General features: G+C 40.9%; 1 protein-coding gene across 8 annotated transcripts in view; it reads right to left on the reverse strand.

Annotated features, from left to right (window-relative positions):
* Positions 1–23385, reverse strand: part of RAD9B (RAD9 checkpoint clamp component B) — a 36543-nt gene that overhangs the window by 10129 nt on the left and 3029 nt on the right. For 4 of the 8 annotated variants that reach the window (XM_046024040.1, XM_046024037.1, XM_046024041.1 and 1 more), the window contains 7 exons: positions 22938–23090; positions 20864–20978; positions 12097–12196; positions 8725–8831; positions 3149–3255; positions 3002–3066; positions 2334–2456 (listed from right to left, as the gene is read on the reverse strand). In XM_046024040.1, the coding sequence (XP_045879996.1) occupies positions 2334–2456; positions 3002–3066; positions 3149–3255; positions 8725–8831; positions 12097–12196; positions 20864–20978; positions 22938–22943 (623 nt within the window). In that variant the 5' untranslated portion in view covers positions 22944–23090. Of the gene's footprint in view, positions 1–2333; positions 2457–3001; positions 3067–3148; positions 3256–8724; positions 8832–12096; positions 12197–14592; positions 14716–20863; positions 20979–22937; positions 23091–23385 lie in introns of those variants that run through there. The other 4 variants (XM_046024038.1, XM_046024043.1, XM_046024039.1 and 1 more) reach the window with 4 other exon arrangements.

The raw sequence follows: 23385 nt of genomic DNA on the forward strand, positions 1-23385 counted from the left end.
TCACCCGTCAAGAAGAATGAAATCCTGCCATTTGCAACCAGGTAAATAGAACTAGAGTGTATTACACTAAGTGAAATACATCAGTCAGAGATAAATGCCATATGATTTCACTCTTATGTGAAATTTAAGAAACAAAACAGAAGATCATATGGGAGGGGGAGAAAAAGAGAGGGAAACAAACCATAAGAGACTTTTTTATTAACATATAATGTATTATTTGTTTCAGGGGTACAGGTCTGTGATTCATCAGTCTTACACAATACAGAGCACACACCATAGCACATACCCTCCCCAATGTCCACCATGCAACCACCCTATGCCCTAAATCCCCTCCCCTCCAGCAACCCTCAATTTGTTTCCTAAGAGTCTCTTCTGGTTTGTCTCCCTCTCTGGTTTTGTCTTATTTCATTTTTTCCTTTCTTCCTCTATGAGCCTCTGCCTTGTTTCAGTGAGATCATATGATAACTTTCTCTGATTAACTTACTTCGCTTAGCATAATACCCTCTAGTTCCAACCACGTTATTGCAAATAGCAAGATTTCAATTTCTGATGGCTGCACAATATTCCATTGTGTGTCTGTGTGTGTGTGTGTGTGTGTGTGTGTGTGTGTGTGTGTATCACCTTTATCCACTCTTCTGTTGATGGACATCTAGGTTCTTTCCATAGTTAGGCTATTGTGGACATTGCTGCTATAAACATTGGGGTGCAGGTGCCCCTTCGGAAAACTACATTTGTATCTTTAGGGCAAATACCCAGTAGTGCGATTGCTGGGTCGTAGGGTAGCTCTATTTTCAACTTTTTGAGGAACCTCCAAACTGTTTTCCAGAGTGGCTGCACCAGCTTGCATTCCCACCAACAGTGTAGGAGGGTTCCCCTTTCTCCGCATCCTTGCCAACATCTGTTGTTTCCTGACTTGTTAATTTTAGCCATTCCAGACTGGTGTGAGATGGTATCTCATTGTGGTTTTGATTTGTATTTCCCTGATGCCGAGTGATGTGAAGCACTTTTTCATGCGTCTGTTGGCCATATGGATGTCTGCTTTGCAGAAATGTCTGTTTATGTCTTCTACCCAAACCGTAAGAGACTTAACAATAGAGAAGAAACTGAGGGTTGATGGAGGGAGGTGTGGGGGAGGTGTGGGCTAGATGGGGGATGGGCATTAAGAAGGGCACTTGATATGATGAGCAGTAGGTGTTATATGTAAGTGATGAATCACTGAATTCTACTCCTGAAACCAATATTGCCCTCTATTTTAACTAACTAGACTTTAAATAAAAATTTTAAAAAATAAAGCTGAAATTTACATATATGATTACTTAGAAATTTTCTCTACAGATTCAAATTCTTCAGTAAAGCAACCCAGTGTGTATGTGACAAACCTGTGATATAGTAACAGGGCCTGGGTTAGGAAAAAAAGTCAAATCATTATACATCTATATGATAAAATTCTATACAGTTATTAAAAATCATGTTTCTAAGTCATAATCAGTGATAATGGAACATGCTCACAATATATTTTGTGAGAGACAAACAGGATAGAAAACTACATATCCTACATGATCCTGATCTTTTCTTAAAACCTTATGCAAAATAAAAAGTCTGAAAGAAAAAACAGTGAGCCAAATGTTAACAGTGGCTATCTCCAGGTGGTGCAATTTATCTTCTTTGTACTTTCCTCTGTCTTCCAAATTTCCCATAGTACCTTTAAGGTACTTTTACAGTGACGCACCCTGCACCAAAAGAAAAAAAGGGGGGGGTGCCTGGGTGGTTCAGTGGGTTAAAGCCTCTGCCTTCAGCTCAGGTCATGATCCAGCATCAGCATGATCCTGCATCAGGCTCCCTGCTCAGCAGGGAGCCTGCTTCCTCCTCTCTCTCTGCCTACTTGTGATCTCTGTCTGTCAAATAAATAAGTAAAATCTTTAAAAATATTATTTTTTAAAAAGTCATCGAGACAAAAGAAAGAAAAACAAAGGCTGTCCCCTTGTCCGAGAAAGAGTTCTAGGCAGTGAATAGAAACTTACCCATGAAGCTTAACACTGTATCCCTCCTAAAAGATGACTGCCAAAACTGGAAATGAGGTTTGGGTAATAACAAAGATAAACCAGACAGTCCCGTCAAATTCTGATCAGAATAGAAAAAGCAAATGTCTAGTGTGTGACTGGTGATATTCCTATGCTAGTTAGGTCCTACTGCAGCTCTTCCTGACTCAGTCAATATTTCTGATCTTCTCGTGTTTTACTCCTCCATTGTTTCCCATATGGATGCCAATGAACTCTTTCAGAATAGGATTGCACTGGCTTTCTCTAATAAAGATGTTAAAACATTGGCCTTACCTTTTTTGTTTTTGTGAAAGACACAGTGATTGCGGAGAAGATGCTCTACTTGGCTCATCAGCTAATGTAGCCAAAATAAAGTTAGCTTCCAATAACATATCATCGATACTTAAAGCCATAGGTCTAAAAACAGGCAAAGTAAGAGCAAGCATCATACACGTTTTCTGAGGGACATTAGGAAAATTAGAAAATGACACTTCAGGAGTAAAAAGAGACAGTAAAAGTAAAAGTCCTATTTGTCTTTTCACAAAGTAACATAGTCCTAAGAGCTGAAAAGGTCCTTAGACATCATCAGATCCAATTTCAAAAAGTGCATCTATCCTAACCCAATCTCTGAAATTTTAGTTCTGAAATGAAATATCATAGTTTCATAAAAATTAGACTCGCTTCAGCCATGTTTACTTTTCTAATTAGGCAATTAACTTAGCACCATGTCAAATTTATAAATGTTTTCACTCTGCAGAATGTATCTTTCTCAATTACCAATTTAAAAATGTCACATGTGGCATCCTTCAAAATTTCCACTTGGTAAGTGTTGCTAGTAAAGTTAAGGAATTCTTGAGGTAATGAATTAATTTCAAAGTGATCCAAAGGGTTTTATTATTGATATACAACAAAAGGAAGGAAAGGAGGAATGAAGGAACTCAGAAAAATTCCCAAGGACTTACTTCCCAGGAAAATCAAAATGAATGGCTATAGGAGCATGTGTAGCTTCTGAAAATGTCAGCATTCCCTGAAAGAGAAAAAGAAGAAAAATAGTTGGAATCTTCATTTAAAAAACTACCAGTGAAAGTGTGACACAAATTTTTGTTTACCTTCAATTCTTTGAAGCAAAATGTTATTTCAGTATCAACTCCAATTTGAAAGAAGTCAAACTCTTCTGGGCCAACAAACATTTCACTGTACACAGAATTGGTCAAATCTGTTCAATATTGTAGGAAAAGGAGGAATAGAATTAGTTCCAGGGGTACTTGTTAACTTTTAATATGGAAATATAACTAACTGTAAGTGTAGATTAAAAAAATTTGACACTCCTTCCCTGAGAAATGGGGTCTTTGTCTGTGTCCGTGTCCCCTCCCCTTAAATTTGGATAGTTGGGTTCTCTGACTGCTAAGATATGGAGCTAAAAATGATCTGGGACTGGTTTCTGAGCCCGGGCCTTAAGAGACTGGCAACTTCCACTTCCTCTATCCTCCATCCACTTCCTCTATCCTACAACACTCACCCTTAGAACTTGGCCACAATGCCGAGTTCATGCTATATGAAGGCCAGGTTAATGAAGAGGCCATATGTGTGCAGTCACTCTGGTTAACTCCAAGCATCAATTATCAGCCATGTCAGTGTGCCATCTTGGATGGATTCAGATGATTCCAGACCCAGCCACTATCTAACTGCAATTGCATGAGACTCCAAGTACGAACTATCTAGCTGAGCCCCATCAACCCACAGAAACATAAGAGATAAGAATAAATTATTTGGAGTTTTTCACTACAAAAACGTTTGGTATACACACTCAGAAAGACACACACACAAATAACTTTTCTTCCTTTTTCTCATTTTCTTTCTTTCCTAATTGAAGTTAGTTCACATACAGTGTTAGTTTCAGGTATATAATATAAAAATTCAGCAACTCTTTATATTTCTCAGTATTCATCAAGATAAATTGCTCTTAATTCCCTTATCTATTTCACCCATCCCCCCTCTGCCAACACTAGTTTGTTCTCTGTATTTAAGAGAATGCTTGTCTCTTTTTCTTTGTTCATTTGTTTTGTTTCTTAAATTCCACATATGAGTGAAATCATAAGGTGTCTTTTACTGATTGACTTATTGCATTTAGCATTATATTCTTTTTAAAAAGGATTTTACTTATTTATTTGAGAGAGAAAGAGAGGGCATGTGCAAATGAGTGGGGGTGGGCAGAGGGAGGACAAGCTGACTCCCCCTTGAGCAGGGAGAATGATGCAGGCTCTATCCCAGGACCCTGAGATCATGACCTGAGCCAAAGTCAGACCAACTGAGCCACCCAGGTGCCCCTAGTATTATGTCCTTTAGGTCCATCCATGTTATTGCAAATGGCAAGATTTCATTCTGAGTAATATTACATTATATATACACCACATCTTCTTTATCCATTTGTCTATGATGGGTTTAGGTTCCTTCCATATCCTGGCTATTGTAAATGATTCTGCAGTGAACACAGGGGTGCATATATCTTTTCAAATCAGTGTTTTCATTTTCTCTGGGTAAACACGCAGTAGTGGAATTACTGGATCATATGATATTTCTATTTTTAATTTTTTGAGGAACCTCTATACTGTTTTCCATAGCGGCTACACCAATTTACCTTCCCTCCAACAGTACACAAGGGTTCCTTTTTCTCCACATTCTCACCAACACTCATTATTTCTTGCGTTTTTTATCTTAGCCATTCTGACAGGTATAAGATGATACCTCATTGTGGGGTTTTTTTTTTTCTCTTTAAAGAAAGGCAGACTACCAGGGCGCCTGGGTGGCTCAGTGGTTTAAGCCGCTGCCTTCGGCTCAGGTCATGATCTCAGGGTCCTGGGATCAAGTCCCACATCGGGCTCTCTGCTCGGCAGGGAGCCTGCTTCCCTCTCACTCTCTCTACCTGCCTCTCTGTCTACTTATGATCTCTCTCTGCCAAATAAATAAAATCTTTAAAAAAAAAAAAAAAGAAAGGCAGACTACCACATGCAGCACCTCACTTGGATATGTCTGGATTCTTTTTTTTTTTTTTAAGATTTTATTTATTTATTCGACAGAGACAGAAATCACAAGTAGGCAGAGGCAGGCAGAGAGAGAAGTGGAAGCAGGCTCCCTGTTCAGCAGAGAGCCCAATGCGGGCTCGATCCCAAGGACCCTGGGATCATGACCTGAGCTGAAGGCAGAGGCTTTAACCCACTGAGTCACCCAGGCGCCCCTGGATATGTCTGGATTCTTGGATGCTTGGCTACCCTACAATCTCCTGCAAATGGACCTTGAGAGTTTGCTTGAAGACCTAGCAGGGAAGCACAGCTATTCATATACCCTTGACCAAAGAATAGTCCTCCCCTATTGGGAAGGTTGTCCTCTGAGGGCACAGCTTTGGGAGGGACACACATGGAGTGGTGAGGTTCCCCCTCACTAGGGGGGACACCTGCCTAGCAGCCAGATCAGCTGAGTCAGTCCTGGTGGTCTATGGGGTGACTGATGTTTCAGCCACATCGCCCTCACATCTTCCTTGTGGTTTTGATTTGCATTTCCCTGCTGATGAGTGATGTTGAGCATCTTTTCATGCATCTGTGCCCATCTGTATACATTCTTTGGAAAAATGAATATTCAAGTACTCTGCCCATTTTTAAAAAATTATTGATTGATTGATTTAAGAGAGAAAGAGAGAGTGAAAAGAGAGAGCTGGAGGCAGGATCAGAGGGAGAGAGAGTCTTAAGCAGACTCCGCCCTGAGTGCCCGACATGGTCTCGATCCCACGACCCTGAGATTACAACCTGAGCCGAAATCAAGAGTCAGATGCTAACTGACTGCACCACCCAGGCATCCCAATCTGCCCATTTTTTAAATTGAATTACTTTTAATAGCTTCATAGTATTTAATTATCTTTACTCTAGCAATCTTCTGGTACTAGATCTGAAGTTCAGAAAACGTCCCAAACTATTAAAAGAACTTACCTCTGGATAGTGGGATTTCAGGTGACTTTTTTAAAAATTTGTGCTTATTTTGTGTTTTTATTTTCTTCAATGAACATGAATTAATGTAAGTATAAGAACAAAAGATAGGGGCACCTGGGTGGCTCAGTGGGTTAAAGCCTCTGCCTTCAGCTCAGGTCATGATCTCAGGGTCCTGGGATCGAGCCCCGCATCGGGCTCTCTGCTCAGCAAGGAGCCTGCTTCCTCCTCTCTGCCTGCCTCTCCACCTACTTATGATCTCTGTCAAATAAATAAATAAAATCTTTAAAAAAAAAAAAAGAACAAAAGATAAACAGTCTATTTCTTTTTTAAAGATTTTATTTATTTGACAGAGAGAAATCACAGAGAGGCAGGCAGAGAGAGAGGAAGGGAAGCAGGCTCTCCGCTGAGCAGAGAGCCCGATGTGGGACTCGATCCCAGGACCCTGAGATCATGACCTGAGTCGAAGGCAGCGGCCTAACCCACTGAGCCACCCAGGTGCCCCAACAGTCTATATTTTTTAAGGACCAAACACTACCCCAGAAATCATCCCTATCAAACAAGGAGGCTCATGTCACTGACATAGAGGAATTTCAGAAATAAACATTGGGGGACGCCTGGATGGCTCAGTGGGTTAAAGCCTCTGCCTTCAGCTCAGGTCATGATCCCAGGGTCCTGGGATCAAGCCCTGCATTGGGCTCTCTGCTCAGCAGGGAGCCTGCTTCCTCCTCTCTCTCTGCCTGCTTCTCTGCCTACTTGTGATCTCCATCTGTCAAATAAATAAATAAAAATCTTTAACAAAAAAAAAAAAGAAAAAAGAAACATTGGGTCCCCAGTCAACCATAACTATAACTACTCATTAGAAAGCTGCTCAAAGGGGCGCCTGGGTGACTCAGTGGGTTAAGCCTCTGCCTTCAGCTCAGGTCATGATCTCAGGGTCCTGGGATCAAGCCCCGCATCGGGCTCTCTGTTAGGCAGGGAGCCCGCTTTCCCCTTTCTCTCTCTGCCTGCCTTTCTGCCTACTTGTGATCTCTGCCTATCAAATAAATAAAATCTTAAAAAAAAAAAAAAAAGCTGCTCACAAGGGACAATGTCTTCTGGTTACTAAATGGTACTAAATGGCCATCTTTATTCAGAGATGGCATTATGGAATACAAAAGAGACCCTTTCACTAGCCAAGCATATATTTTCTATATCATGCACTTCTGAGTATCAAAAAACAATGTTAGATAAGACTAGAAAGAAGCAATAATGGCACCGTGGTAATGAGCCTGTGCCTTGGAGTCTATGTTCAGATAATCCACACTTACTGTGTGACACCAGACAAGTCACTGAGTCTCTTCGTGCCTCGCATAGAAAATGGTCATAATAATAGTACCTAAATCACAGAGTTGTTACAAAGATCACATGAATTTATAAATGGAAACCATTTAGAAAAAAACAAAACATGGAGGGACACCCCGATGGTTCAGTTGGTTGAAAAGCCAACTCTTGATTTTGGCTTGGGTCATGATCTTGGGGTCCTGGGATCGAGCCCTGCATCAGGCTCCCCAGTCAGTTGAGAGCCTGCCTGAAATTCTCTCTCCCCCTCTCCTTCTGCCCATCCCCCTGCTCACACTCTCCTTCTCTCTCAAAATAAATCTCCTTTTAAAAAGTTAAAAAATTTAATCATGTCTTATCTCCATTCAATCTAGGTAACTCTTGGAAGAGCTGACTTAAGAAGTATTCGCATTTTCTGCCATGTGTATTTGCCATCTGGAATATCTTACATCTAGTTCAAAGCTACTTTTTCTTATGTGATTAAAGATAATCTCAATTGGATTGCTGGCCTCTTAATTTTTCTTTATGATAAACACAAAGGGTGATAAAAAATGAAAAACAGGGGTGTCTGGCTGGCTCAGTTGAAAGAGCATGCAACTCTTGATCTTGGGGTCATGAGTTCAAGCCCCATGTCAGGTGTGGAGATTACTAAAATATAAATACATAAACTTAAAAAAAAAAAGATGAAAACCAGACCTTAAAAATCTTAACTGAAAACATACTTTTCGCAGTGACGATTCTCCTAATTTTAAAACAACCTGAATTTCAAAGCCAATTATTTTAATTATTGATTATATTCCATTTCCTGGATCTCTTAAAATTTTTATTTTATTTTTTTTAAGATTTTATTATTTATTTATTTATTAGAGAGAGAGATCACAAGTAGACAGAGAAGCAGGCAGAGAGAGAGAGAGGGAAGTAGGCTCCCCGCTGAGCAGAGAGCCCGACGCGGGACTTGATCCGAGGACCCTAAGATCATGACCTGAGCCGAAGGCAGCGGCTTAACTCACTAAGCCACCCAGGCGCCCTCTTAAAAATTTTAATGATCTTTCTACATCTTACTGCTCTTTATTTTTTTTTTAAGATTTTATTTATTTATTTTACACAGAGAGAGAGAGATCACAAGCAGGCAGAGAGGCAGGCAGAGAGAGAGGGGGAAGCAGGCTCCCCTCTGAGCAGAGAGCCCAATGTGGGCCTCGATCCCAGGCCCCTGGGATCATGACCTGAGCCGAAGGCAGAGGCTTTAACCCACTGAGCCACCCAGATGCCCCTTTACTGCTCTTTAGACAAGAATATATGTTATGCCACCAATGCTCACTGTATGGTCAGTCATCAAGAAACTCAGGGAATGACATGCTATCCAAGAGCCACACAGATGTAGTCCTTACCCATTGGTTCGTCACTGGAACTCTTAAGGCAAACACTGAGTGGGGTAACAGCAAGAGTAACTTCTTCTTGACTTGATGTAAAAAGAACAACTGCCTCAGCGAGCACTCTACAAATGTAATGAAAAGTATTATGTTGTTTGAAAAACAAGAAGAAAGAACCTTATTAAATGGGACTCAGATCTTTAATCTGGAAATAAACAAGGTTAATCAGCCGAGATTTTTTAAAAACTTACCCCCCAAAAAACCTATCTTCTTTTTTCTATGTGAGCTACAATATTTTCAGCATATTTTAAAATTCATTTGAAGGCCAAGAGAATAGTAAAATATATTCTTAGTAAGACATGTGAAAGCTATGGAATAAGCCAAACGCTGGAAGGAATGTCTTCAATTCCACAGTTTTATATACCCCATATATATTTTTAATGGCCTGCAATCATACTCCTGAGGGAGGTACTAGAAAACATTGCTGTTCAGATAGAACCGGGTGGAACCATGCTGGAGACGTGGGTGAGGGGTAGAGGTTTACGAGCAGCCTAATACTTAGATTTTCTTTCCATCTGTTACTTGCCCTAGATTATTACCTATTACTTTCAAGGTTGTCGTGACATCCCAAATGCCCTTTTATCCTGGGCTCCCTTTTAAAAAATAGTTTTATTGATAAAGAATTCACATACTGTACTCCCCAGATTTAAAGTTCGTTAACTTGTATTTCTCTAACTACTAAATAAGTTGAGCGCTTTTTCATGTGCTTTTCAACCATTTGTATATCTTCCTTGGCAAATGATCTATTCAAATCCTTTGCCCATTTTTTAAAAGACTTTATTTTTTTTTATTTGACAGAGAGAGATACAGCGAGAGAGGGAACGCAAGGGAGTGGGAGAGTGAGAAGCAGGCTCTCCGCCGAGTGAAGAGCCTGATGTGGGGCTTGATCCCAGGACTCTGAAATCACGACCCGAGCCAAAGGCAGATGCCCAAAGACTGAACCACGCAGGTGCCCCATGTCCATTTTTAATTAGCTTATCTTTATTAGAAGATATGGGCTACTTATGAAATTGAAGTGTTGTCAGATAAAAATGAGATTCTTAGAATGTATATAATATTGACATTAACCTGATACTAGACATTAGATCAGCAGTGTTTCTTGACGCCAAAATGTCAGGAACACCTACCAAATTCATCTAGGAGCTTCTCCAGTGTTGTGGGGGTGGTGTTTTATAAGATACCAAATAACCTGATACCAAAAAATTACAACATAAATGTGTAATTCAAAAAGGAAGAAAAATACAATCACTAATAAATATATGAAAAGATGTTATACTCCCAAGGAATCAACACAACAAAATGGACATCTAATAATTCAATTTTCTACCTATCAAGTTGATGAAAATTTTGAAGACTGATCATATATGTTACTTGAAAGGACCCTCCTACACTTCTGGTGGGAATGTAAATGGGCACAACATTTAAGATAGTAATTTGGTAGTCAGTATGTATGACTACCAAAATTTAAAATTTTAAATTTTGTGCCCATTTACATTCCCAAATCCCCAAAATTTTAAAATTTAAAATTTGGTTAGCCTTTGACCCAGTGATTTCATTTCTAAGACTCTGTATTAAGCCTATAAGGTGGCCCCCCAGTGATCCCCACCTCCTGGAACTCATGCCTTCCTATAATCCTCTGCCCCTGAATGTGGGCTTAACTTACTGAGTCACTTCTAACAAAGAAAATGGCAGAAGTGATGAAATGTCAGTTCTGAGATTAGGTTATAAAAAGACTTTGGCTTAGGGGCGCCTGAGTGGCTCAGTGGGTTAAGCCTCTGCCTTTGGCTCAGGTCATGATCTCAAGGTCCTGGAATGGAGCCCCACCTCAGGCTCTCTGCTCAGCAGGGAGCCTGCTTCCCCCCTCTGTCTGCCTGCCTCCTCTCTGCCTACTTGTGATTTCTCTCCCTGTCAAATAAATAAATAAAATCTTTAAAAAAAATAAAAAAGACTTTGGCTTCCATTTTTTAATTCTCTTTCTCAATCGGTCATCTCAGTCAACTCTCTGTCTTTCTGATCCAGTGGCCATTTTGTGATGATAATCAGATAGTGCACAGAGAGGCCTGTGTGGTGAGGAACTGAGGCCTACCACCAGCCTGACTAGTGAGCTTGGAAGTTAATCTTCTGAGACCTCTCCACAGCCATGTCAGTGAGTGTGGGAGCGAATCCCGCCCCAAGTCCAGCCTTCAGATGAGACCACAGCCCTGGCTGACAGCTTGACTTCAACTTCATGAGACACCTTGAGCCAGATATACCCAGTTAAGCCACACGTATAACCATGAAGTAATCAATGTCTGGTTTCTTAAGCTCTGAGTTTGGGGGAAATTTGTTCCACAGAAATAGGCAACTAATACACTTTTTGTGTGTGGCAAAAAGCTGGAAACAACCTACTTTTTCACTAATACGATAATGGGTATCTAAATTATGGTTCATACAATGAAAAATTATGCAATCATTAAAAACTATAAGATTGATTTAAGTGAACTGACACAGAAACTTAAAAAAGCAAGTTGCCAAATAATAATAGTAGGACATTTTCTTTGAAAAAATTACAAGTATGTGTCTCATAAGTAATATAAATGTGAGAGGGGAGAAGAAGGAAGAGAGAGAAAGAAAGCTATCCATAGCTATAGGAAGAGGCTGAGTTACAGAGAAATTGGCTATATATGGAAGAAGATCCACAAGCATATACACCAAATTGCTGACTGATGTTACCTCTGCCAAGTGGGGTAGAGGAGCAGAACTTTTCATTTTTTATCTTTGCAATCCTCTATAAATTCTAGATGTATTACAAGGAGCATGTATGGCTTGTGTAGCTTAAAAAACAATAAGGATAAAATATCTTTGGTTCACAAAGTAATTAATGTTTAATGCTACAGCTTAACTAAATAATTGGGTGCACTTTTACTGACAAATGTACCTAACTCATTCTCTAAAGAAAAAAATGCAAACACTTGGGATAAAATCAATTTACATAAAAAATGTTAATGTTTCCTTGTGTGTTTTATGACTCAGACAGAAGGCAATATATAAATGCAAAGTATTATTAGGTAATATATTTTTCTCTTGGTATCACTTAATGTAGAATGCCACTAATGGGATATTTTAGAACTTTCTTGCCACTAAATCATATTGCTACCATTAATCAATTACATTATCTACTATTATCTTTCTCAGGGTTTCTTCTTGACCTTGTAAGATTTTTCCAAGTCAAATGTTAGCTTTTTTAAAAAAATGTAACTGACTTCAAATTTTACTTAAAGGCATTAATTATTTACTCTGCTCCCACATTATACTCAGAAAAGGAAGAATAAACACCAGAAAATTCATTACCTTGGTTGAATAACTAGTGTATTAGAACACATACTCTTTTCAAAAATAACTTGCAAGGGCTGACTTTCCTGAAAACACACATTATGAGTTCTTCTAATACCTTAAAAAGAATAAAGCAATCCGTTAATAAATTTAAGTGCGATGTGAACTATTTAAAAAGTCTAAGTTTCACAGCCACGTTAAAATAAAATTAAAGAAACATTTCCTGTCTGGCAGGTGCATGTAGCTTGAAGGAGCACTATTTTATGAAATGTGTTTATCGCCCCCTAGTGGACACCTTGCAACACGCCATATCCAATCGGGTAGTAGAGCTCCCAAGTTCTTCTGAAATACGGTTATTCCTTAAATTGTATGTAAAATAGTGACTGACCACTACAGTTCATGTAGCTATCATTCTCTTTCACTACCTTTCATCCAGGTCTGCTATTTCTGGATTTCTGGTAATTCTGGAAGTCAGACATGAATGAACAACTGGTCTGTGAATTCTTTTCTTCCGAGGGGAGGATGAGGGGAAGAGTGCGTAGCCATAGCAACTAAGGCTCTACGTGCCAGCAACTGTAGTACGCATTCTACACACATTACCTATGGTCTTCACAATATCCCTATGGGTAGGCACTTAGTCTCAGAAGAGGAATCTGTAGCTCGGTGAGGCTGACTTTTACAAGGCTATTTTAACAAGGGTCGGTAGAATGTGAGTCTAAGTTTGAATATAGAGCCATGTAATAAAATCCAAGTGGGCTGTAACTTTCTACAGCATAATAATGTTGTGGTGGGAATCAAAAGGACTCACTAGAAACACTTCTCATCTAACTTGGATTTTTTTTTTTCTTTTGGGGAGGGAAGAGTGAGAGAGAGAGAGAGAATCCCAAGCAGGCTCCATGCCCAGGTACTCCTGGATATATTTTTTCACACAAAATTAATAATGGCAACATTTATTAATTTTGTAAGTATTTACTGACCACCTACCATGCACAAAGCTGCATTAGTTAGCTTTTGCTAGAAAACAACCCACTCCAAAACTTAGTGGCTCGAAATAACAAATATTTGTTATTTCTCACAGTTCAGCTGAGTAGTTCTGGTTTCAGCTGGTTTAGTGGTGGCTGGAAATCTTGGATGGCTTCACGTTCATGTCTAGGACCTCAGTGGGGACAACTGGCACAGCCCAGACTGCTGGGAAGGCTGAGGCCTCCCACCACATGGTCTTAATCCTCCAGAAGTCTACTGTGCAGCACTTGTTCTCATGCTAAGGGAAAGGTTCCTGCCTTCACAGGGGAAGCTGCCAGGGCTCTTAAGGCCTAGGCTTGGAACTCACACAAAATCGCTTCTATTTAATTGATAAAGCAAGCCCACGGCCAGCCAAGATTCCAGCTGGGGAAACAGACTCCGGCTTTCGAAGGGTGGGGAGCAGCGAATAATTTGTGAGCACTTGTGTGGTAATCTACTACACGGGAACAATTTTAGGAGCTAGGGATTAGCAAAGCACCAATTCGACAAAAATCTCTATCCTCACAGAGTTTACCTTCTAGGGAGGGGAGACGGATAATAAGAAAATAAATAATTATAATAACTGATAGGTCACGTCATAATAAAGGCCACAGGAAAAAAGCAAAACAGAAAGGGCATTAAGGGGTGCCAGTCATGGTAGAAAGCAGTTTTTTTTAAAATTTCTTATTTATCTATTTATTTTATTTATTTGAGAGAGAGAGAGAGAGAGAAGGAGAGAGAGCATGAGAAGGGAGAGGGTCAAAGGGAGAAGCAGACTCCCTGCCAAGCAGGGAGCCCGATGCGGGACTCGATCATGGGACTCCAGGATCGTGACCTGAGCCAAAGGCAGTCGATCAACCAACTGAACCACCCAGGTGCCCCAGCAGATAGCAGTTTTAAATAGGAGGTCAAGGAAGACCTCATGGAAACGAAGCCATCTGAGTAAAGACTTGGAGGACAAGCAAGCAATACGATATCCGCAGAAGAAGCTTGCTAGGCAGAGGGCTTCCGACCCATGTAGGACCTTACTGACCATTGTAAGATCTCTGGCTTTTACCCTGGATAAAAGGGGAGGATTTGCAGGGTGGGGATAGGAATTTGGAACACTGGAATGACATATCCAACCTATTACATCTTTGCACGCCTTCATAAATTTTTGGATATACTACAAAGAGCATGGCCCTGTGAGGAATTACTGTGATTTCGACTTTGGGAAGACACAAAGCTCCAAAGTTGGCACAACTTACCCTATTTTAAAAACTATTTTCAAGTTACTTTTGGAGCAACGGGTATTAGATGCTTGTGGTCTAAATTTCAAAAGATACCAAAGAGCAGACAGTGGAAAGCCAGTCACCCCCAGCCCCTGACTCCTGCCACCCCCCGTACCCTCCACAGAGGGAACCACCGTTACCAGTTTCTTCAATATTCTTCAAAAACAGCCTTACAAGATTTTTGAAGGATCACTCACTCAAAAAGTGGTATATACAGCATGATCATACCTCTAGAACATACCTCAAAATATTTCATTGAAGTGAATAGTGGCATTGTCAAAGATGTCCAAGCAGAGAATGTCTAATTTCTTTGTCATTCCTGATGCTCCTTTTCTTGCCACTTGCTGTCTTCTCCTTTTTCCTTATAGACAAGCGTCAAACACTTTCAACCTATACCTTTGCTCACACTGCTCTGTTCTGCTCCCTCCTCACAGAATGCCTTCCCATTTCCACCTACTGGAAACTCACCCAGTTATGGTGCCACTAACCACAATGCCTTCCCTCTTCACCTTTCTCTCCTTTGAATCTCTGGTCCAAAGAACATCCACTGTGCCCTCTTTATCTTATTTTTTTAAGTAGGTTCCACGGAGCCCACATGGGGCTTGAACTCACGACCCTGAGATCAAGACCCTGAGCTGAGATCAAGAGTCAGACACTTAACTGACTGAGCCACCCAGAAGCCATCCACTATAACCTTTTTTTTTTTTTAAGATTTTATTGATTTGACAGACAGAGATCACAAGTAGACAGAGCAGCAGGAAGAGAAGGGCGGGGGAAGCAGGCTCCCTGCTGAGCAGAGAGCCCAATGTGGGGATCGATCCCAGAACCCTGGGATCATGACCTAAGCTGAAGACAGAAGCTTTAACCCACTGAGACAGCCAGATGTCCCCACTATGCTCTTTTTAAAGCATGTAGCTCTTCACTGCGGTTTTTCTAGTCTTCTAGGTTAATTACAATTTTCCTTGATAGGCTGCAAGTGGGATAAACATTTAGAAGTCCTGTTTTCTCCCCAGGTCATTTATGAACTTTATCTTGTGCTGCACGAAGTACTGGATTGTCTTTTTTTGTTGTTGTTCTTTTTTTTTTTTTTAAGATTTTATTTATTTATTTGACAGCGAGAGAGAGAGATCACAAGTAGGCAGAGAGGCAGGCAGAGAGGGAAAGAGGAGGAAGCAGGCTCACCACTGAGCAGAGAGCCCAATGCGAGGCTAGATCCCAGGACCCTGAGATCATGACCTGAGCCGAAGGCAGAGGCTTTAACCACTGAGCCATCCAGGCGCCCCCAAAGTACTGGATTGTAATGAGATTAGAATGAGAAATGATTTTCACTGAGAAAATCTTACTGTTAAAAACAACAACTGGGGTGCTTGGTGGCTCAGTCTGTTTAAGCGTCCAAATCGATCTCAGCTCAGATCTTGATGTCAAAGTTGTGAGTTCAAGCCCCACGCTGGGCTCCATGCTGGGAGTGCAGCCCACTTAAAAAGAAGAAAAAAAGGGGCGCCTGGGTGGCTCAGTTGGTTAAGCGTCAGCCTTTGGCTCGGTTGTGATCTCAGGGTCCTGGGATCCAGGACTCCCGCATCAGAGTCCCTGTTCAACAGTCTGCCTCTCCCTCTCTCTCTCTGACCCTCCTACCCACTTGTTCATTGTCTCTTTCTCCCTCCCTCCCTCTCAAAAAGAAAAAAAGAAGAAGAAGAAGAAGGAAAGATAAAAACAACAACAACAACAGCTGAACTAAAGCAAATACTTAGTCATATGTTTGGCTTAAATTCTGGCGTAAGCGCCTTATCTCGCAGACCGGTAACAAGAGTTTGGGGCCCAGCAGCCAGGTCACGGATCATTCTGAGTAGTAATGTCTCACACCATCTGCTCTTGGCCATGGGACTCCTGATGTCAGGAGAGAATTCTACTTGCCATTTCATGAGCTGAATTTGGAACTTCCCTCAATGGGTCCAGAGAACGCTTGCAAACCTGAAGGGGTACGGCTAAGGAACCACCATTATTTTGGAGATGTGACATTTGTAGAGTTTAGAATTGTGGAGGAGAGTGATCCTTCAAAAATCTTGTACGTTATTCAAATAGGACCCGATCCCTCTAAGTTCGTTGTTAAGTGAGTTTAAAGTGATTAGCACATTTGTAGAAGGCCCTTTGACAAAAACTTGCAACCCTGAAGTGGGAGGCCAGCCTTCTTGACATCACTTCATTAACACAAGCATATAAATCAAAGTTTTATTTTCACTCAGTAGCCCAGGGCACTCCTCTCCTCTTACAGAAGCGCCCCTCTGCTGGAGTGCTGTCCCCTTGAGCCAGGACGGGACATGGGACACATTAGCATGCGGCGTATATCCGAGAGTGTTCTTCAGAGCTCAGGAACTCATTTGTACCAACTCTAGGGCCAGTGCAAAAACGTATGGAGAATTGGCGGAATTATTAGTAAAATACATATTTCAGGTGCATCTTGGTTCTTGATGATTCAAATCCTCATCTCCTATTAACAGATGATAAATAATTCAAGAAACCACTGTTCTGGAAACTTTTCGTGGTCAGATTTAGAGACATTAGTCTTTTTTAGTAGGTCATGTTTTTTCAATTGTTTTCTATCAGTGAAGAGCGCCAAATTTACATTACTGTCCTTAATTCCTTCGCAAATCCCAAACATGTATTTCTAGCAGCTTATGAGCTCTCTCTACCCAGGTGATTTTTCTCAAGTAAATTTGAACAGTGTTTCCTCATCAGGTTATAGATACAAAAATCACAAGCATAATCTGCCATGTGCATACAGTTTTGGAAACTATAACCACACCAATTACGTACCAGCATCCATGCCCTCTGGTCCCCTTCCCTCTTGAGCTGACCCTTCCCCATTTCGTAGCAGCCCTGAGTTTCAGGGGGCACTAACTCTCCTTCCAGAATCCCTGATAGGCTCTCATTGTACAAATCAAATTGGGGTAAGCTTATCCCCCCTGCAATTAAATTTGGACCAGACACGGCACTTAGAGATGGAAATGCCCTGTCCACTAGGATTAATGTAAGTTGGTGCAGTTAGCGCAAAGCCAAGCGCTTTTGTTCACTGGATATGTGAGGTAAGGCTCTCACTCCCACTGGCTGTGAAAGAGGAAACATGTAGCCCCAGCTGCTGCTGCAGAAAGCCTTAGCATTGAAAGTTTATAACAGAAGCTGGCCTTAGGATAAATCACATGGAGGAAAGCAGAACTGAGTGAATTTTAAAAAGAAAAGGAAAGAGGCACCTGGATGACTCAGTCAGTTAAGCATCTGCCTTCAGCTCAGGTCATGACCCCGGGGTCCTGGGATGGAGCCCAGCATCACATCGGGATCTCCGCTCAGTGGGGAGTCTGCTTCTCTCTCTCTCTCTCTCTCTCTGCCTGCCTCTCTGCCTGCTTGTGATCTCTCTCTCTCTCTCTCTCTCCCTCTCTCAAGTAAATAAATAAAATCTTGGAAGGGAGGGAGGGGAGAAGGGGGGGGGAGGAGGAAAAGCAGTAGCAGCTGCTGCAGCCTGAATCAAACCATGTCTATGACCTAATTTCAAACTTTTCATTACATGAGCCAATATTCCTCCTAACTATTAAAGTCAGTTTGAGTTGGGTTTTCTGTGTGTTTCTTTTTTTCTGTTACTTGCAACTCAAAGCATCCTAACTCCTACAGCTTGCCTACGAAAGCTATTAAAAATCAACCAATCACAAATATGTATTAGACATTAGACATAATCAAGCCACTTGGGAGAGTCTTCAGAAACTGAAAAATGGGTTGTTTAAAATCTAGCTGGAGGGGCACCTGGGTGGCTCAGTGGGTTAAAGCCTCTGCCTTCGGCTCAGGTCATGATCTCAGGGTCCTGGGATCAAGCCCCGCATCGGGCTCTCTGCTCAGCGGGGAGCCTGCTTCCGTTCCTCTCTCTCTCTACCTGCCTTTCTGCCTAGTTGTGATTTCTCTCTATCAAATAAAATATTAAAAAAATAAAATAAAATAAAATAAAATAAAATCTAGCTGGAAATAAGTGATGAGGGTCATTGTAACAGCAGGAATCACCAACGATGTAGTCCTCTCTCGGAGCCAGACACCACACTATGCTTCACACCGATAATGCTTCACAACAACCCCGGAAGGTGAGAGCAGGTAAGATTATTCCTATTTCCAGAAAAGAAAATGTGAGTTCAGAGAACTGATGAGAGAAAAACTCTCTAAAGGCCTGACACACGAGGGAGGCCATCTTAGATTTCTTACTAAGTTCGCATGACTGTACGTAAGCTTTGTTCGCACCAAAAGCCTGATGTATTGCCCGCCACACGTGCAAAGTCCATCTGCTTTGTGAGTGAGTGACCTAAAGCAAAACCATCTCGGCCCTGCGGCATCCCAATCAATGCTGCTGCTCCCTGCACTCCTTTACGATGAAACTCGTGATGCCTGCCTGCATGCTCAGCTGTAATCTTTTCCGCTTTTACAAGATGTAAAAATGTGCGTAACCCTGTAGAAACTGTTCATCCTCTGGAGCACCTTCTTCCCTGTGAAAAGTGTGTTTCCTGAGCAGGGAACTTGGGCTCAGAAAAAACTCTCTTACTCTGAGATCCTAAAAAGTTTGTTTAATTTGCTTTGACAAAGCTTATGTACTTTCACAAGCAAATAAGAAATATAGAAGAGGGGCGCCTGGGGGGCTCAGTCGGTTAAGCAACTATCTTCAGCTCAGGTCACGATCCCAGGTTCCGCAGGAGCTTGCTTCTCCCTCCCCTTGCTGCTCCCTTGCTTGTACTTTATCAAATAAATAAATAAAATCTTTTTTTCTTTAAGGGTTTTGTTGTTTTCTGTTTGTTTGTTTTTGTTTTTACAGAGAGAGAGAGACAGTGAGAGAGAGAACACAAGCAAGGGAATGGTAGACGGAGAAGCAGGCCTCCTACCAAACAGGGAGCCCAATGGGGGGCTCGATCCCAGGACCCTGGGATCATGACCTGAGCCAAAGGCAGACGCTTAATGACTGAGCCACCCAGGCACCCCAAATAAATAAAATCTTAAAAAAATAAAAGAAAAAATATAGAGGAATCAACACCCAAGTCTGTGATGTCAAGGCCTGCTGAGCTTTTAATTATGCTCTTTAAGTGATTCTGCTATTATGTGAACTAAAATTCAAAGAAGGGGGAAAATCATGTTAAATCATTGATATTTTGCAGGGAAAAAATTGAAGAATATAATAGAATATAAGCTTAAAATATTAAGATAAGTGTCAAGCAAAGTAAGATAATTATAACACTATCATAACCTTCCAGAAGACGGTTCCACCGCAAAAAAAAGATTTAGACTTATAATATCACAAGCATGAGCTTTTTTTTTTTTTTTTTTAAGATTTAATTTATTTGACAGAGAGAGACATAGCGAGAGAGGGAACACAAGCAGGGGGAAAGGGAGAGAGAGAAGCAGACTTCTCATGGAGCAGAGAGCCCAGTGCAGGACTCCATCCCAGGACCCTAGGACCATGACCTGAGCCAAAGGCAGATATTTAACGACTGAGCCAGCAAGGCGCTCCGGGAATGGGCTTTTTTAAAGCATTCAATTCTACCTGCTAACTTCAAATAAAATAGCAGCAGTTATAAAACTTGTAACTAGAGCTAACACTTAGAGAATGTGCCAGGCATTTTTTTAGACACTGTAGAACTCTAACTTCCTATAACTCACTGAATCCTTACAAAAACCCAAGAATGCTGGGACTAACATGATCCCCATTTTACATCTGGGGCAAATGAGGCACGCAGAGGTTAAATAATCTGCCCAAAGTAACAGCAAGGAAAGGACAGGACAGAACTCTGCCCCAGACCTTGTGCCCTCCAGAATTTGTGCTCTTAACCATCATGCTAGAAATACTTAAGCATGTAAAAGTCCTGTGAGTAAAACATTTGAATATCTACCCGACAAGGCTATAAGGCAGGAAATGTGTTTTACAGCTTGGTACGACAGAGAGAATGTGTAAAGGTTTTGGCTCCTATTAGTGGGGCTCAACTCAAAGCCAGGCTCAGCGACTTACTAGTTCTGTGACCCTGGGGGTGTTAACACACTTCTTTCGGTCCCAGATACGGGACTATCTGCCTCCCAGATCCAGGACTATCTGAATATCTGACTTCCAATACAGGCTGCCATTACTCCTTTCTGTTCTTACCAAAGAACACTGTTACCAAGGCACTCTCACAGAATATCATCAAGCAGCCAGTTAATTTTAGAAACACCTATTGTTTGAATTGAAGTGGACATTTAAAAAAAAAAAAGTGGTTTGTATGCAGGCAAAGCTTGTGCCGCTGACAAGTCGGAAAAGGAAAAAATTATTACCAATTACTTCATAATACTTCTACGGAGACATGTAAGATAATACTTTTCAAGTACTTACAATGGCTCTACCACAAAACCAGATTCTAAGCAGGAACGCAGTGAGAACTCTTAATTTGCAGTTTGAATACTCTAAACAGAAAAAATACTAACAAAAACACACAGTGCTTTAAACTAGCTTTAATGACACCTACCATGTCTGCAGAAGAACTGAATGACGACTTTGCACTGATCGGATCTGGTGAAAATTCTGCAATTCTCTACATTTCTTTCAAGGGAATTCAGACATCTAAAGATGGGCAGAATTGACTGTAACACAAATACAACATAGAACAGCACATACTTAATACGGTTTTGGTTAGTTTAACAAAAGAAGAGTATGTATATTCATAAGTGAATAGGTTTGGCCTACATGTTTTTTTAAAAAATATTTTTAAATTTTTATTTCTGTTTTGAACTATGTGACTATGTAATGTCAACCTTAAAAATAAAATAGCCAGTGGGGTGCCTGGGTGGCTCAGTGGGTTAAAGCCTCTGCTTTCGGCTCAGGTCATGATCCCAGGGTCCTGGGATTGAGCCCCCAGTCAGGCTCTCTGCTCAGCAGGGAGCCTGCTTCCTCCTCTCTCTGCCTGCCTCTCTGCCTACTTGTGATCTCTGTCTGTCAGATGAATAAATAAAATCTTTTAAAAAAGAAAAAGAAAATAGCCAATATTAATTTCTTTTCTGGGTTGAGAAAGTATTTTACCCTTCTTTTAATACTGTATTTTCTTTTTTTTTTTAATTAAATTCAATTAATTAGGGATGGCTGTGTGGCTCAGATGGTCAAGCATCTGCCTTCGGCTCAGATCATGGTCTCAGGGTCCTGGGATGAAGTCCCGCATTGGGCTCTCTGCTCAGCAGGGAGCCTGCTTCCCCCTCTCTCTCTGCCTGCCTCTCTGCCTACTTGTGACCTCTCTCTGTCTGTCATATAAATAAATTGAATCTTTCAAAAAAATTTTTTAAAATAAATTCAATTAATTAACATAGTATAATATGAATTTCAGAGGTAGAGTTTAATGAGTCATCCGTTAGTTACATGTAACACCCAGTGCTCATTATATCATGTGCCCTTCTTAATGCCCATCACCCAGTTACTACCATCCCCCAGCCACCTCCCCTCCAGCAACCCTCTGTTTGTTTCCTATAGTTAAGAGTCTCCTGGGGCACCTGGGTGGCTCCGTCATTTAAGCATCTGCCTTTGCCTCAGGTCATGATCCCAGGGTCCTGGGGTGGAGCCCTGCATTGGGCTCCCTGCTCAGCAAGGAGTCTGCTTCTCCTTCTGACCCTCACCTTGCTCATGCTTGTGCTCTCTCTCTCTCTCAGATAAATAAAATCTTTAAAAAAAAGAGAGAGAGAGAGAGAGAGTCCTTTATGGTTTGTCTCCCTGATTTCTTTTTTTTTTTTTTTAAGATTTTATTTATTTATTTGACAGTCAGAGATCACAAGTAGGCAGAGAGGCAGGCAGATAGAGAGGGGGAAGCAGTCTCTCCACTGAGCAGAGAGCCCGATGCGGGGCTCGGTTTCAGGACCCTGAGATCATGACCTGAGCTGAAGGCAGAGGCTTCAACCCACTGAGTCACCCAGGCGCCCCATGGTTTGTCTCCCTGATTTCATCTTATTTTATTTTTTCATTCTTTCCCCTTTGATTCCCTGTTTCACTTCTTAAGTTCTACATATGAGTGAAATCATATAATTGTTCTGTGGTTGACTTATTTCACTTAGCGTAATACCCTCTGGTCCCGTCCACGTCATTGCAAATGGTAAGATTTCATTTTTTTTAAAGATTTTATTTCTTTGACAGAGAGAAAGATCACGAGTAGGCAGAGAGACGGGGGAAGCAGGCTTCCTGCTGAGCAGAGAGCCAGATGCGGGGCTCGATCCCAGGACCCTGAGATCATGACCTGAGCCAAAGGCAGAGGCTTACCCACTGAGCCACCAAGGTACCCCAGATTTAATTTTTTTTGATGGCTGAGTAATATTCCATTGTATATATATATATATATATATATATATATATATATATATACATACCACATCTTCTTTACCAATTCATCTGTCAATGGACATCTGGGCTCTTTCCATAGTTGGGCTATTGTGGACATCGCTGCTATAAACATTGGGGAGTCCTGCATGCCTTTTAAACCATGTATTAAATGCAGAATAAATGTTTTGTCCTGTGTAATAAAAATTTCTACAATACCAGAGAAAACCAGGGCCACTTATATTTACCTTCATTCCCAATTTGCAATTTAAATTTGATGTTGTCGAATCATTCTCATTTACTTTCACTGAGGTTGACCATTGATAATGTTGAAAAAACACAGGAGAGAAGAGGACACATCCGTATGCTGACCGACAAGAATTCACAGATCTTAGAGCAAGCTGAAAAATAAGAGGTATTAAGGAAAAAACTTCCTTTAAATGATCAATTTTAAAAATTCTGTTTTGTTTAAGACTGCAATTAAATGTGTTCATATAAGGCTGTGGGATGGTAACTGCATTCTATGGATGACCTTATACATATGAATTAATATAAATATTAAATGAGTTGTGTCATCATTGTATATTGAATTTGCAGACATATTCATACATGGATACACATCTATATTGAATACATGTAAGTATTAACTCTAAAATCTTGCATGTTGATATTGTAAAGTTGTAAATGCCTTTAACT

This window comes from Meles meles, chromosome 12 (assembly GCF_922984935.1).
Source record: "Meles meles chromosome 12, mMelMel3.1 paternal haplotype, whole genome shotgun sequence".
Lineage (NCBI taxonomy): Eukaryota > Metazoa > Chordata > Mammalia > Carnivora > Mustelidae > Meles > Meles meles.